Consider the following 16,884-nt stretch of genomic DNA (forward strand, 5'->3'; position numbering starts at 1 on the left):
CATATGTATTATTTCATATCTTCATTATTATTCTTACTCCTATTATTATAAGAGTAGAAAATAGTCAAAATGAAGAAAACTTTTCTAAGAGCAGGTGTTCAAATTTGACTGGAAGTGTATATACAGTACTTTTACTATAAAAGGGCTTGTGTAGATGTAAAGATATCAGTTGGTGAACTGTCCAAATTGACTTAAACATAATTGAGATAAAGCAGATAAGCAAAGTATTAGGATTATTACAGAACCTTGTGAAGACCCACAAAAAAAAAACTCTTCAAGCAACACCAGAGTAGAAAAAAACAATACTGTATTTCATAAAAATGTACAAAAGATATCTACAGATCCAGCGCCATACACATGTTCACATACAAAAAAAGAAACATTTAAATGCCATATCCGGGTTCAGAGTCCAAAGTCCAAGCAAATTGGTTTGCACGCTACAGCTGAATAAATCTGCACTGAGTAAGAAGTTTCTTCTTCCTTTGTGTGCTATACGGTATGTCAGTGTTATTTGTTATTTGAAATGAGCCAATGACACTCAAAAAGCATCACTGTTTTAAAAGTATAGTATCAATTCAGTTGTATGGAGAATTAGTCTCTGACATTTGAAGAGAGACTATGTTGTACATGTGTTTTGCATTTCACTCTATGCTATTATACATTTCCTTACCATTCAGTTTATTTTTTGTCTCCTCGACACATAGAAGGAGTCAAACCTTCGTGATTTACATAATGTACAAAGTTTCTTTGTATGTTCAAGACAATCAAATGTAATTCTGCAAGATTTTTTTGTATTATTTTTTTTTTTCCTGCATATGCATTTGCATAGCTAGGCACTTGTTGCTACTCTCATTTCACCACCATAAAAGAGAATACAAAAATACTGGATTGACATTTATCAAATGTTCTGTATTTATATACAGAACATATATTGGTCTAAGGCAAAATATGGCTTTTTTTTTTTTTTTAGCAAAGGGGAAACTACTAAGTATTTGTTCTAATGATATACAGGATAATACAGATAATACAGACATGTATAAAACACAAAATGCTAGGACAGTCTTAATTCTTTATTCAGATATGCCAACAGGTCATCAGTCACCAATAATATTTCCTGTTGGACCTTTTAAGACATCATGTTAAGAAACTTACTCTCTTCTGCCAACGTGGTCAACATGGAGGTCATGTCTCCAATGGCCATGTTGCCGATTCCTGCGGGTACCGGAGGCAATGTCACAGAGTTCCGGGGCGTAGTGAGGCGGGAGGAATTCTGAGACAGGCTGCGGAGGATACTGGGACTTATAGTTCCTGACATGAGACTGGAGTGGTCACCATCATCCAGTATGGCATCAAAGTCAATCTGGGTCTGCTCCACTCCACTGGAGGAGTCTACCGTGCTTGAGACTTGATTGGTTCCTGGGGAGCTGACAGCAACCATTGTTACATTATCTGTACCACAGTCCACTGCTTCTGTATTGTCATGCATATTCAGATTGCTGGACTGAAACATGTGGATCTGTCCTGTGTAGAACATGGCATTGCTGTCTGTGTCACTAACACCTACATTGGCAGGCTTTTTGGGGCTAGCTTCGGAAGTGTTGTATGCTGAGCTGAAATGGGATTGTGGGTAACCAAGCTGCTGTGCTGTCGTTGCATTTGGCCCTGAGTGCTGCCTGGCGAAGGGTTTAGGTTCTGTGGGCGGCCTTGGCTGCAGTAGACCATGGTTTCCGTTCAGGGTAGGATTCTGGGAAAGAGTATCATAGCTATGCTGATCACTGCTCATATGGGAATAATCTCCTTGATTATTCTCAAAATTTACATGGCTTTGACTGACCACTGGCTTAGTTCTTACCCTGTTATTCTGCATGTGCACGGGCTGCATTGTTTTCTTAGATGGGCTTGTCAAACATACATTGCCTCCTATAATATTACCACAAGAGGCATGCTGACTGGTGCTTCTGTTTATGTCATTTCCTTGGTGGTATACATGCTGATTGTGAATATGCTCGTTCAGGTGGTTCTTGTTGCCTTGCTGCCTAAGAGTTTGGCTACAGTTCATCCTTTGGGCCATAACCTCATTCCTCTGCATAGAACTCTGTTGAGCAGCATGTGCAAGGTTCTGACTCATGGGTCTTACTTGCTGGTTGGACTTGAGGTTCTGGATAGGGCCAAAGTTCTGTTTTTGCTGGAGACCAGTTATAGTTCCCCAATCCAAAGCTTGTTGTTGCTTGATTTGGCTGGGAGATGCCTCTACTGTCCCTGAGCTGACCTCATTCCACTGCACAGGCATGTGGCTCTTGTTGGCACTGGGAGACATGTGCTGATGCGCTGGACTAGTCTGGCAAGAAGCTGATGTCGGCTGCGTCATGCTGTTCGCAATGCCATCCACTATAGCCATGCGTCTCTGATAGAAACATGGTTGATTTGGAGGAGCACCATTCCCTAGGAAGCCCTGTGCTTGCTGGTGCCGATACCCAGACTCATTGTGTTGTGTAGAATCTCCATTAGAAGTGAGGTACTGAACCATATCATCAGGCAACATCAAGTCATCAGCAATGCCATTGATTGGACCATCCATGTCGCTTGTGTCCATTGCAGTGTTCTCAGAGATGCTGGGAGGCCGGGGAGGGTACTGGAGGCGGTGTAGACTACCATCAGAGCGAACAAAGCTCTGCACTGACAAGTGGCGGCTCGAAGAGGGATAGTGTGGGAGTGAATTAGGGTTCACATTGCTCATGCTGTTGAAACGCTGCCCCTGCTGGAGACGTTGCTGATCAACAGCCACCCGTCTAACTGGATCACTAGCCCGCCGTGTTATACTCCCTGGTACCTCGTGGGGCATCATGCTAGTAGTTGGATACCCAGTATCACTACATCTCCTGGGCACTGTGGGGAGGCCAAGTGGGTGCATAGTTGCATCATGTGGGTCTCCCAGCAGGGCTATTCGTGTCCTCAGGCTCATGCGATCCATGTTGGGCAAAGGAGTGGGTGGAGCGCCACCTGTTGCTGCGGCATATTTGGCTTTGAGTCGGTAGTGCTGGGCAGGGGTGAGGCTGAGCAGACCTGGCAGGCCTCCGCACTGACTGGCCTCGCTAGAGCGACGTGACAGGTCCGTAGAGATGGGGTCATATGAGTCGGCCGAGCTGACGTTGTTGAGGCGGATGCCGGGCTGTGAGGCCTGGCTGGAACGGCGGCTGGAGTAGCAGGGAGAAATGCCAGAGGAGCGGCGGCTCAGCGTATAAGCTGAACTCACCGTGCTCGCCAGGCTGTCTCGACGCTCCACTGGCTGGCACAGTACTGTCGTCTCACCAGGGCAAATGTCACTCAGACGAAGGCCGGTGATGGGTACAGGAATATTGCCGACACATCCAGAGCTCTCCAGTAAGGAACCTATGACAAAATGGAGTGGGTATTAAGATGTTTCCTAATAATATCACAATTATTAAGCTATAATAATATCTGCACTAAACTGAGCTTGTGATTATCCTTGTGACATAAAATAAACAACTAATTCATGGGATGTGGATTTCAGGACTTGTTCAAGGGCTTCATCAGTTCTTGGTGAGAAATTGGTCACACCACATATTCAGTTACTTTGAATTACTTCTCTTAAATATTTTAATAACATGGATGACTGAAGTAAACACAGACATAGTGCAACATTTTTGTAGCCTCACCATTGCTAGGGATTGGTGGTAGCTTGGTGTCAGGAGCTTGTGGAACAGCATTTGCCCAGGAGCACGACTCCCTCACTGTCTTCAGCTTCTCTTGCTTCAGGTGGTTCAGCCTGCGAGCGGGGCTGGCACTCCTGCGCAGGTGGAGGCCCAGTGTGCCTGTAGAGACGGTTGAGTCCACCAGAGGCACGTCGTCCAGCATGCTCAGGTCTCCCATGCTGCCCCCGCCGGGGCCCGACAACTCTATTCCACCGTCATGGTGGGTGGCACTGCCAAGCGGTGACGGCTGGCTGCTACATGATGACTGACCACCAGGGCTGGACTGATACATCTAAGAGAGATAGAAGATGGCAGCAGAAAAAGTGTCATTTCATTGTGTCTGTTTATTCAACATGATCTCATTCATTTATTTATTAGTCTTCAGTAAATGCTTTATCCTGTTCAGGGTTACAGTGGTTCTGGAGTCTTTCCCCGGAACACTACTTCTGATGCAGGAATACGTCCTGTATCAGATGCCACTCCACCACAGGGCACCATTAACACACTCATTGAATGAACCAAGAGGCATCGCTACCTGTGCTCCCATGCAACTCAGACATATGGTCTCATACATGCAAATTCATGATTTACATGACCCAAGTCATATACAATGATACATAGGTTATTGTTATGCTTAGGCTGTGGTTTGTATTAGTACCATGCTTTATGACTTTATTCATAAGAAAATGACCAAAATCGAACTGCATCACTCTCGTATATTCAAATTCTCACACGTATCTAATCAAATTAGGTTGGTGTATTACTGTAAGTGTGGAAATGCTATTTACTGCTTTTTTAATCCTGACTGTGTAATATGTCCTATGTGAGAATGAACTCTGCCAAACCTTTCCACATTCCTTATGTTACTGTCTCCCTCTTTTGCTCCTCTATGTGATTGTTTTGGAAAGCTAAGGTTAAGTGGCTGACAAATTGTAATTTCCTTTGGCAATGTCTTTGTGCATTATACATACAGCCTGGACCAAATTTACAAAGGGAAAACACTCCCAAAATAAATAAAGTACGCCGCCTCTCCACATCTGTGTCATCTCACCACACACCCTGAATGACGTAAATATATTCTGTCCCTATGTGAACTGCCAAGTCATTTTTGATCACAGTGTGATCACTGGCACTTTTTGTTTCTCACGCAAACACAGCCACAGTGAATATTCACCCTGTATTTGCTCATCATGTGGTGCTGGATGAGTTAGATCTCTGTGAAGAGGGTGGAGGACATGGGGGCCATGAGGGTTCTTGGGAAATCAAAGATTTGTTGTGGTTCAAATCTACAAAGGAATATCGATCAAAATATTTCTCACATCCTTTAATACACTTTGAACATAGTATATTTCTATTGCATGAATAATATTTGAATAATAATTGTAATAGAAAACTCTTTCTGTGTAATTGACAATCCATGTTTTGCAGGCAGACAAACTGAATTGAAATAAAATATTACATATATTACATAATTCTGCTTTATTCAATCAAATGTGACTCCATACAGTCGAGGTCAAAATGTTGTACACCTTTAGGACAAAATAAAACATCGGAAATTTAATTTATAGCAATCAAGATTATGTAATGTTTTGGACTGATATATATTTTAAATCATTTAAAAATCATAAAAACTATTTTAACAGTTCTTTGTTTATAGTTCAATTTGACAATAGAGGTTTAAACCCATTGGGAATGCAAACTTTTGCCTAAATATGGACTAAATGTGTATGGGGTCCCTTATGCCATTTTCATTATTGTCCCTTTGATTTCCAGTCAATAACAACACTTTTTACTTACAGCACACCATTATATTTATAAATAATATTACATTAAAAAACAAAATTAAAATCCACTAATGATAAACTCCTCAAACTCCCCACCCTCCGCATCCCAAAAAAGAATGAACAGTTAATAAACTTGGGTGCATTTTTTGGACAAAATTTTGTATTGGACATGCATTATCATCTAACACAGTAAAAGAATCGAAAGGGATTAAAAGTTAGTGCTCACCTCAGTAATGCCTGTCCATAGGAAAAGTGAAAAAGCAGAAAGAGGAGAAAGAGTGCAGTCCAAAAGCAGAAAGACAGAGACAGAAGGTTAGACAGAAACAGATTGGTTTTGTCTGAAGCAGTGGACATGCTTTTGTTAGTACGCTTCAATTTGAGTAATGGACAAGGCTGCTGTTTAGTGCAGAATTAATCAGGGATGAAAAAAAATATTATGGTTATAGTCTAAAACTGGTTTAGTGATGTACTGAAACCCATGTAAGGAAGTGTTATGTGAATTTCCCTAAAAGATTAATTAATTAAGTGATCTATCTATCTATCTATCTATCTTACTGAACTAGAGTAGAAAGGAACATACCACAGAGTTCTCTGTTTTTATCGACTTGACCTGCAGGTAGTCCTCCATGCCTCTAGTGGTGCTGTTGGCCTCAAACTTGTCTTGTCCTCCCCGGCCAGATTGTTTTGTTCCTCCTTCGTTCTCTCCGTTCTCTCGTGGTGGGGGCTGAGGTCGGGGCATCAGGTCACCACGCTGTTTCTTGGTGACGTGTGCCTCAGGGCCGTGCACGGTTTTGACATGTTTGCGGAGAGAGCTCGGGTCTGTGTAGCGCTTGGTACAACCCGGAATCTTACAAACATATGGTTTCTGCAAAGACAAATAGAGCTCAGCATCCAAGCGACAAAGATACAGCATAACAAACAACATTTTAATTGAGATTTTCTAATTTCTATGCAAATTAGGGATGATGTGATAACTCAAAACAGTTGGCTCGAGTGATTCCTCAGACTAATCCTATGACATTTCTTTAGTCCCCCACAAACAATGTTAGGTCCTACCTGTAATTCCTACTAATTTGCTGTTTGAAATGCAAAAACGGAAGAAAAACCTATAATCGTGGTCTCATCTTACCTTGTCATATACTGTATGACCTCTCATTAAATCTTTCTAGAGACATTATAATGAAAAATAAAGCTTGGAAGAAAGTAGCAGAGATCATTGGGATATCAAGAACCATCCCTGAACAAAGGGGTATGTGACCATAATTATCATTCAAAAAGACATCTCTCTAGACAATCATATCACCTCACCATTTGGGTGGTCAAACCTGTAACATCAATAATGTGAGAACAGAAAGTGATCACTTCAGTCGCTGTCCTTAATTTACATTTAGAGCGAGTTTACATTACAGGCGGGTAAAAACTGATTTGAAAAAATGCCTGAGCGGATACTGTTCGAAGTTCACGAAGTGCTTCATGTACCTTGTGACTGCTACACTGCACAAAAGTTTTTCTTCATTGTGATCTTGGATGTCTTCATCATTTTTTTTTTTTTACAAGCGACTCTTTAGTGCAAACATTATCTGGCCCTTTGTTCAGATTAGCTTCAATTGACGTGTCATGTGAAGACTCAGAGGAATTGATTACGTAGTGAGGCACCGCCATGTTGATTTTGCCAACACTAAGTGTTCGTGATTCATGACCGTGTGCTGAAAAAGCTGTGATGAATGCATCTCTGTTTCTCCCTCTGTCTTGTTTTCTCTCTCTTTTGGCCATGATGGATATTCTGAGGGCTAAAATGGCGCAGGGTTTCATTTTGTATTCGCGATCCGCAGGTGGTCTCTCCGCAGGGACTGTGCTTGATTCTTACTAATGCACTGTGGGCTGTCATGCTCATTAGTTCCACACCTCATTATTTGAACACACACTTGCATGCAGAGCTCGTTAATGGGACATGGTTGGGCATGGAGGAGCAATCACTAGGCATGATGAGGGAGTACATGAACAAATCTAATTCTGGCCTTAATTTGAAACTGTATGATGAAAATGGTATATTTACATAGAATTAGGCAGTTGGTGCCACTGGGAAAAGGATTAGCTAAAGCGCAATGAGCAGCAGAATTATGAAACAACACTGTTTAATGTCGCTTGCTGTTCACTGTTAGTACGTTTTCCATTTACGCTGCTTCTGGTTCACCCACATAATATACGAATCGGCAGCATTGGTTTGGTTCCAGCAACAACATACCACTCGTCTGGACCCATGAAAAGATATTAATGGCAGTTGAAAGGAACTAAAAGTGAACTAAAGATGACAAGAATTTTAGCGCATCTACCTTCTATAAACGCTATATTCAATTAAATTTTATTTGTATAGCGCTTTTAACAACGGACATTGTCTCAAAGCAGCTTTACAGAAATATATAAACACAGGATACAGATTTTATGTGTGTGAATTTATCCCAATTGTGAAAGCCGGTGGTGACTGTGGCACGGAAAAACTCCCAAAGATGTTAAGAGGAAGAAACCTTGAGCGGAACCAGACTCAGAAGGGAACCCATCCTCATCTGGGTAACAACGGATAGTGTGAACGGAAAAGAAAGTTCATTATGGTTTTTATATGAAGTTTGTTTGATGAACTAGTCCACTGTAGTGGACTATATCCTGGTCAGGGATGTGGTGGATCTGGAGTCTATCCCATGTGAGGTGGGAATTCACCTTGGATGGGATGCTAATCTATCTCAGCGCACCATGCACACATATTCACACCTAAGGGCAATTTAGCAGAGACGATCCACCTAGCAAGGTTTCTACAAGGAAACCAGAGAACTTGAAGGAAATCCACATAGATATGGCGAGGACTTGCAAAACGCTGGATAGACAGTTACTCGTGACTAGGATCAAACTGGGGACTCTGGGTCTGTGAGGCAGCAACACTGCCTGCTACACCACCATGCTGTGATCGTTCAAATACATAATTGATTATTAGCCTGAGAGTTAAGGGCGTACACTTGTGGAAACCTGAGGCAAATCTTAAAGAAGATTGAATAAACAACAGCTCCAGAAACTATACTGGCACCGTGACAGCTGAAAAGGGATAGCTAAGTTTCTGACATGTGTATGTGTGTATATACTGATTCTTTTCACAGTTTGGGTGCATGCACACTCGGATGTTTACCTCATTGGAATGTGTGCGGTTCTGATGCTTGGCTCGGTCCGAGGCATTGGAAAAGGCCTTGTTGCAGCCTTCGTGTTCACACACGTATGGTTTCTCCCCAGTGTGTGAGCGAAGGTGTGTTTTCAGGTTCTCCAAACGTGAATACGCCTTCGAGCAACCTTCAAACTGCAACAGACACAATCCATAAACCAAAACCACAAGCATATTCCACTGACAGAATTATTTTGAAAAATAGAAGATGAATAGAGATCAACAACACCAAAGCATATATTTAATACTTCGGAGAGTGTGTGATGTATGTGTGTAGACATAGACATATTGCATGTCTTGAGGATGTGTCCAAATACAAAACCTGTGTGTACATGTGTGTGCGTGTATGTGTGCGTGTGTGTGTGGCCGGATACTTTCACTCACAGTGCACTTGTGTGGCTTCTCTCCTGTGTGTCTGCGCATGTGCACCACCAGCATGTACTGGGCCTTGAAGGGCTTCTGCTCTCTGGAGCACTCCTCCCAACGACACACAAACTCCTTCTTCTCCCCATGGATGTGCTCGTTATTGATGTGCTGCACACACACACACACACAACATTCAGATTTCATTTGCGTCCTACAGACTACCTAACCACATAGCCGCCAGGCGCTGTTTTCCTTCGCCGAGTATTTCTCTAGGCGTCTCGGGGGTTGGCCTTCCTTTGTAATGTCAGTGTCGTGTTTAATCTTTAATTGGCTGTGCTGTTTTTGCATGTCACGTTAAAAGACAACGCTAACGGCGTCAGCGTCTGGGGACCAACGCAGATCTAGTGTGCAATCGAGAGCATGAGAGACGAATGCAATTGCAGCTCCTTAGGAATGCATTTGCTTATCTGCTGAATTAAGAGCTACAACATTCATCAAGTGTGAGAATTTCCACACTGACAGCCACGAACAAGAAAACGTGACGGGTTTTAAAGAAACCCGTGTAAAGGTGTATTAAACGAACTTTGTTTTGACAGGCAAATCCTCTCAGATTCGTGACAGACAGAGTAATAATTACGGCATAAAAACTAGGGATGCACGGAAATGGCATGTTCGGTTTTTGGCAGAAAGAGAAAGTATATACTCTCGATGTAGCCGACGGTTATCGTTGCATTGCAACATTCCTAGGGCCGCGATTTAAAGAACATTACTTTGACGCAGAGAAAAAGCAGCGTGCACGGGAAATGATACAGGCGGAGCTGGAGGTGATGAACACATCTGCTGAAGGATCGACGCGCAGCACAGAGCAGAGTGTGCCGGAGAAACGGGAACGTACAAGTGATGAGTACAAACTCCCTTAGTGTCTGACATTTTTGATGAGATTCTACAGGAAGGCGCTCCGATCCACAGCAGCGCCACAACAAGCGCAGCTACACTTTCCATTGCTTGCGAGGATTGCACGCAGGTATTTATCTGCCCGGAGCACCAGCACAGAGAGTGAGAGACTACTCAGTGCAGCATCTCATGTTCTTGATGAGAAGAGGAAGCGTCTCTCTTGCCAGAAAGCTGAGCAACTTCTGTTCTTGAAGACAAATTTGCCACTTTTGCTTAGATAGAAAGCAGTCCAATTTGCTCTGTCTATAGCAAATACATTCAAATGGGTGTAGCCCTGCAAATCTTTGCTCTGTTGTTTACAGTTTGAGGTTGGTTTTAGTTCTATTGCTGCTGTTTGCACAATAATCATTAATTCATGTGGAAACACGTTTACATAAAAAGTATAAAGGCCTAGTTCATTATGTGACTGCTGTTTTGCATATCCTAATAGTTTTCTAGAACTTTACATTATTTGGATAAAAAAAGTAAATCTGTTAAATTTGATTGTTACAGAACTGAATGAAGAATACTATATTTAATATTGTTTTTGTTTTGGTGTGTTCATTTCAATAAAAGTGTGATCATTTTATTGGTTTGTAGTTTTTCAATTCATATTCATTAAATTCATGAAATGAATTAAAAAGTGTAATATTAATACAATTATACATAAAACTATTTTAAAACGAGTTTTTTATTTTTTATGTATTCGGTTTCAGTTTTCGGCCCAGAATTTTCCTTTCGGTGTATCAAGAATAAAAACATTCCTTAAACTTGTATGAATCTAATATGAGCTTTAATTACAGGAACATGTCGTAAGTTCGGATGTTTCTAACCTTTTTTTTTGTTTGTTTCTTTTGTCTAAATTTTTTCTAGACATTTCTGTCAAAGAATTCCCATCTGCTGGTCAGGCCAAGAAGGGCAAAAGCTTCGTTTCGTTGGATGTTTTTTCATCAGCTGTCGTGGGATAGTAAAGCAGTTGGAGTAAAAGATTAACTCCATCTTCCTGTGTGTATACATGAACCAGGAGTTGTGCACAATTGGCTGTAGCATCACTAGCATCTCAGAGAGAGCTAATCTGAGAAGTTCTGCTGTCTTGGACTCCTGGCCTCAGATAGATTTTGACCACAGACTGTTAGAAATGATTTGCAGAATGTTGTTTCTAACGGTTTCAATCTCAACCTTAACAGACCACTTGAGTTAGAGGCAGGTTTGTCTTTCTCCTATATTATTTACACTGCTAATCACTGCTTGAGAAGAGAAATTACCGTACTTGAGTCTGATTTTTAAAAAAAAAATTTTTTAGTAGCTATACTTTATTTGAGTTTTCTTACACCTTATACTTTTCACCTTTACTTACTAAATGAAAAAATCTCCTTCCTACTCACTCCATTTTCAAACATAACTACATTTCTCTATTATCATATATTTGTAAAGCCATGAGGTGATTTTTTTTTTTTTTTAGCATCAGACAACTCCATACTTTATCTCTTACTACCTGTCATCTAGTGTAATCTATCTGTAATGTACACTTTGCTTTTATCAAGGCAGTTTGTATTGTTACAGTTAGCGATTAGCATTCAACTAGTTTGCTATTATCATGAGTTATTAGCCTGCTAGCTGTGATTTCTGAGATTAGGGATAAAGCATTTGCTAGTTAGCCTTAGCTAATGTTTTTGCATGTTCCTTAGTTCATCGATGAAAGAGGGCACTAATTTACAATCAGTAACTAAAAGCAGTTTGTGATTTGCGTGGGTTTTTTTGTACTTCAGCTTTCACCAGAGAATTTATTTAAATGAGTAATTGCACTTTTACTTGAGTAAAGAATTTGGGTACTGTTAGGTGAGCGCAACTGAAAAACAGTTGCTAATGACCACATGATGCACGTGCGCGCGCACACACACACACACACACACACACAGCTGGCAGCAGTGAGTCTTGAACACCTCCACACTTGCACACTACAGCAGCCAGGGGTAATTCTTTATCCCCTACACATGGACCCTCCGTCTGTCACACACAAAAACACACACACACACACACACACACACACACTCTTGTTTTTTTCCCCCGTTGTCCCCATTGCATGCACGCAGACACACATATTTCTACCCTTTCTCATGCACACACGCACACACACGCACACACACATACGCACACACACGCACACGCACACACACATACGCACACACCTCCACATGACCATTATTATAGTCCACATCTGTGCACACTCCATCATCTGCTTAGCTTGCCCAGTGAGTTACGCTAATGTCAGGCCTCTGATAACAAGGCTAGGGCTACACACACACACACACATACACACAGTGAAGTCTTTGTTCCTCTGTAAGACCATAATAAGCAGTTATTAGAGAGGGTATCGCTTGTATAAACAAACGATCAGGAGTGTGTAATCTGGTAAAGATCCAGCTGAAGCACTGGGACTGAGCAGGGACAATAGGAAGTCCAGTGTGTATCTCTCTCTCTCTTTCTCTCTCTCTCTCTGTTTAATCTCCCTCATCCACTAGTACTCTGTTTCTGCTCCACTGCCTGTCTGGAATGCTGGGGAATGTGGCCTTGCCCCCTGTTGCACCAGTGCATTATGGGAGAGAGCAGCTCAGGGGCCAGTCTCAGAGCAGCAGCACCTCATCGCTAAAGGAGAGCGCTGATCCGTGAACAAGCCCCCATCACATTTCCAATTTTCTCTCACTTTTCTCTGCAGGTGTTGTATTCAGGCACAAATTCCTGCTCTCCTCAGCTCTGTTAATGATGCTCATGTGCTCACAAGAAGAACTATGTACATTTTACTCACAGTCAGGTCCGAAAGTTGTTGAAAATATACGTTTACATCCATTCAGCAGACAATTTTGTGAAGATAAAAGAGAACATTTCTCATTGCGAGAGAGATATACAGTGAACCTTTTTGAATTTTCTGTATTTCTGCATAAATATGACCTAAACATCACCAGATTTTCACATCAACAGTAGATAAAGAGAACCCAATTAAACAAATCAAACCAAAATATTGTACTTGATCATTTATTTATTTATTGAGGAAAATGATCCAATATTACATATCTGAGAGTGGCAAAAGTATGTGAACCTTTGCTTTCAGTATTTGTTGTCACTCGCTTGTGCAGCAATAACTGCACTTAAACATTTCCGGTAACTGTTGATCAGTCCTGCACATGGGCTTGGAGGAATTTTAGTCCATTCCTCAGTACAGAACAGCTTCAACTCTGGGATGTTGGTGGGTTTCCTCACATGAACTGCTTGCTTCAGGTCCTTCCACAACATTTCTATTGGATTAAGATCAGGACTTTGATTTGGCCACATACTGTATCTGTGAGTGGCAAAAGTATGGCAAAAAGTATTCACGTACTTTTGCCACTCACAGATTTGCAATACTGGATCATTTTCCTCAATAAATAAATGACCAAGTATAATATTTTTGTCTCATTTGTTTAACTGGGTTCTCTTTGTCTACTTTGAGGACTTGTGTGAAAATCTGATGATGTTTTATGTAGATATTTATGCAGATATATAGAACATTCTAGTGGGTTGACAAACTTTCAAGCACCACTGTATATAATAAAGATAAATATTAGCTGACTTTGCCTGTATTCAATATAATTTTATTTGCTTTTGTTTTTTTTGTAGTTCAGCAGCAAATAAACCACCCGATACGACACCAGCCACTCGAAGCATCTGGCATTATGGATTTCTGCTGGGATTTTACAGGTCAGAGGTGGGGAAAAAGTCTTGTGCGAAAAGGTCAGAGGTCAAAATCAACTTGTGTCACTCATCTGCCCACAAGGCATCTAGACTTAAAGATATAATTCAACCAGAAATGAAATTTACAGTCTTCCCCTGGCTCGTACTCGCACATTCACCTCAAATAACACTTTTTTGACGCCGTATGACACATGGTATTAATAAATGCACCAAAAAAAAGCCCTAAGAAAACCCAAAACAAAAACATTTGAATCAGACTCAGGTAGGAGGTGTGGCTTAAATAGTGAAGACAGAATTGCACTTTGTAATACAAACTCATTCTATTTTATGAAAGTGCTTACATAGAAATGAGCCAAACAATGTATCTTGAGCTGAGAGTGTCATGATGTTTCATCAATGCTAAACTGGAAACTCTAAACTTTACTTATTTATTAACTACATTAGCCCATCTGTGGAGGAACTTCATACACCAAACATGTCTCGACTTGCATAAGTATTTATTTTAACATAATTTATATGAAATTATGTTATATTATGTTAATTATATTCAAAATATTTAATACTATATTATTGTATAATTTTGTTATAATTTATTCTATACAGTTTACGAGATATATAATCTATTATTATTTATCATTTTAATTTATAATTCTAGATTATATGTATATATATTTATGATAATTCATTATAGTATAAAATGTATCCTTTAATTCAATCTTATTTTGAGAAATCCATACATGAAACTGAAATATATCCATCTACCCTCTGTATATACAATTTGCTTCAATGTTTCATGACACTGTGCTGCATTTTAAAATCATATATAAACTTTTTTGAAAAAATGCAATCTGCATTTTTTCAGAATTGTTCAAATTCAAAACTTTCGCCTGTATGTGATCGCACATTTTCTCTCTCTCGTGCTCTCTCCTAAACACACCATTCAGCTATTCGTACTATACTCTAAAAGTTCCACATCTTGAGACGCTCACATGGACAAGCTGCTCTTGGCTGTCGTACTCCTTGCTGCAGCCTTCCCAGTGGCAGTTTGTCTCGTAAGCCACCTCCGGCTCCTGCTTGCCCTCGTCTCTGTCCACGTCCTCTTTCGGGTCCACAGGTGGTGACGGGTCCTGAGAGGAAAGCACGCATTAAGACACATGTACACACTACAGAGAACTTCAGACATTCAGTTTGTTTATACAGGACTGAAGCAGACGCCTACACGTTGGCTGAATTAGAAAGGATTGAAGAAAGGGTACTTTTCACTTTCATTTAGTCCCATTTATTTAACAATCAGCGGCTTGCTAATGAAAAGAAGAGAACAAACACGAAAACCGAGTATGTGGGAATATGTGTGTGGCGTCTTAGCTGCAACCCAAACTGTGGGCCTAGCAGATGTATATATGGTCTCAAATATAACACACACACACACACACATAGCATGCTGACTGCAGCATGTTTATCTCTGCCCCGTGAGCTATCTTCATCAATTCTGCGGGCCCCAAGACGACTACAGGCGCCTCGGTCCCCATGCATCAAGCCCCAACCTGCGTCCACTGCTGAGAGCAGCCACAAATTTTTCAAAAGATGAGTTGAGAGAGAGAAAGAGAGAGAGAAAGAGAGAGAGAGAAAGAGACAGAGCGCAACAGAAAACAGGCGCTCACATGACAATAACCGTTGGCCAATATTTCATTAAAATGAAGTGCTCTGGCACAGTTTACACAGGAGCTCAGGATGGAGAGAGCAAGAAAACAAACGGACATAAAGCTCTTATCAGGAGGAGTTTTTCTCACGCTGAGGGGAGCACTGAGAATCCCAGGGGTCTCCTGGCCTCTCGCTGATCAGCGTGCGAGAAAAAAAACACACACATGCTCACGCAATATTTTTTCTGGGTAACAGGACACATAGGAGATGCGCCTCTGTTTTATGCCATCAATCGTACAGAATAAGTCAACCGTGGAGAAAAGTGCGGTACGAGTCGATGATATGGTAGAAAAAAAATAATGTATGTCTAATGTAATGCAATAATTTTTCATGATATGTATTTAGTTTTGCCAAGGCTGAACAACAACACTACAACACTGCAATTATTTACACATACACACACACACACCCATATATATATATATATATATATATATATATATATATATATAAAATTTACAGTTGCAATCGAAATTTTCCCCATTGGAAAACAGGTTTATTGTCAAAATGTACAGAATGTCAGCTGTTTGAAATGAACAAATCAAACAAAAGCAATTGAAATAGTTGAACACAACGAATGCTTCAAGTGGTTTCGCCAAATTCTACTGAAAATGCAACTTATAATGACTTCTCCAGTCTCATACTTATTCAACCCCCTGGATAGAATCCCTCACAACAGCACAAATATGCAAAACAGGTGTTGTCTAAAGCACACCTGATGCAACTAATCAATGGCTTCATTAATTGCACCAGGTGTGCTTGAGCTGGAACACATGAAATACCTGAACTGGCTAGGGGTAGAAAATATATGAAATACCTGGACGAGGCAGAAAAAGGAAGCTATCAACGGCTGCAAGCAGATTTGTGAGAAGGCAGGTTGTGAAAAACACTCAAATGACTGCAAAAGACCTGCAGCAAGACTTGGTGGCAACAGGCACTGAGGTTTCAGTGAGTGCAGTAAGGTGCGTACTAAACGCAGAAGGTTTCCATGCCAGAACTCCAAGACGTACACCACTACTGACCCAAAAGCACAAGAAAAGTCGCTCAAAATCATATAAATAAGCCACAGAAGTTTTGGGATTCTGTTCTGTGGAGCGATGAAACAAAACTGGAACTTTTTGGCATGATGTCTGGAGAAAGAAGAATTAAGAAAACACTGTCCACAGTCAAGCATGATGGTGGCTCGTGATGCTCTGGGGCTGCTTTGCATCCTCTGGCCCTGGAAACCTGCAGCATGTGGAAGGCAAGATGGATTCATTGAAGTATCAGGAAATCCTAGGAGAAAACGTCATGCCATCTGTGAGGAAGCTGAAGCTTGGGAATCACTGAACCTTCCAACAGGACAATGATCCCAAGCATACCTCAAATTCCACCAAGGCTTGGTTGCAGAAGAAGTTCTGGAAGATTCTACAGGGCCATCACAGTCACCTGACTTTAACCCCATAGAAAATCT

At 41.0% G+C, this 16,884-nt stretch overlaps 1 protein-coding gene across 1 annotated transcript in view; it reads right to left on the bottom strand.

The window, feature by feature from the left end:
• Positions 1 to 290: 290 nt before the first annotated feature.
• Positions 291 to 16,884, bottom strand: part of gli2b (GLI family zinc finger 2b) — a 90,937-nt gene continuing 74,343 nt past the window's right edge. The window contains exons 9-14 of the mRNA XM_053634170.1: positions 14,720 to 14,857; positions 9,087 to 9,236; positions 8,673 to 8,837; positions 6,078 to 6,362; positions 3,678 to 4,005; positions 291 to 3,390 (exon numbers count right to left, since the gene is read on the bottom strand). Coding sequence (XP_053490145.1) covers positions 1,127 to 3,390; positions 3,678 to 4,005; positions 6,078 to 6,362; positions 8,673 to 8,837; positions 9,087 to 9,236; positions 14,720 to 14,857 — 3,330 coding nt within the window. The 3' untranslated portion in view covers positions 291 to 1,126. The remainder of the gene's footprint in view (positions 3,391 to 3,677; positions 4,006 to 6,077; positions 6,363 to 8,672; positions 8,838 to 9,086; positions 9,237 to 14,719; positions 14,858 to 16,884) is intronic.

The sequence above is a fragment of the Ictalurus furcatus genome, chromosome 10 (assembly GCF_023375685.1).
Source record: "Ictalurus furcatus strain D&B chromosome 10, Billie_1.0, whole genome shotgun sequence".
In the NCBI taxonomy this organism is placed as follows: domain Eukaryota; kingdom Metazoa; phylum Chordata; class Actinopteri; order Siluriformes; family Ictaluridae; genus Ictalurus; species Ictalurus furcatus.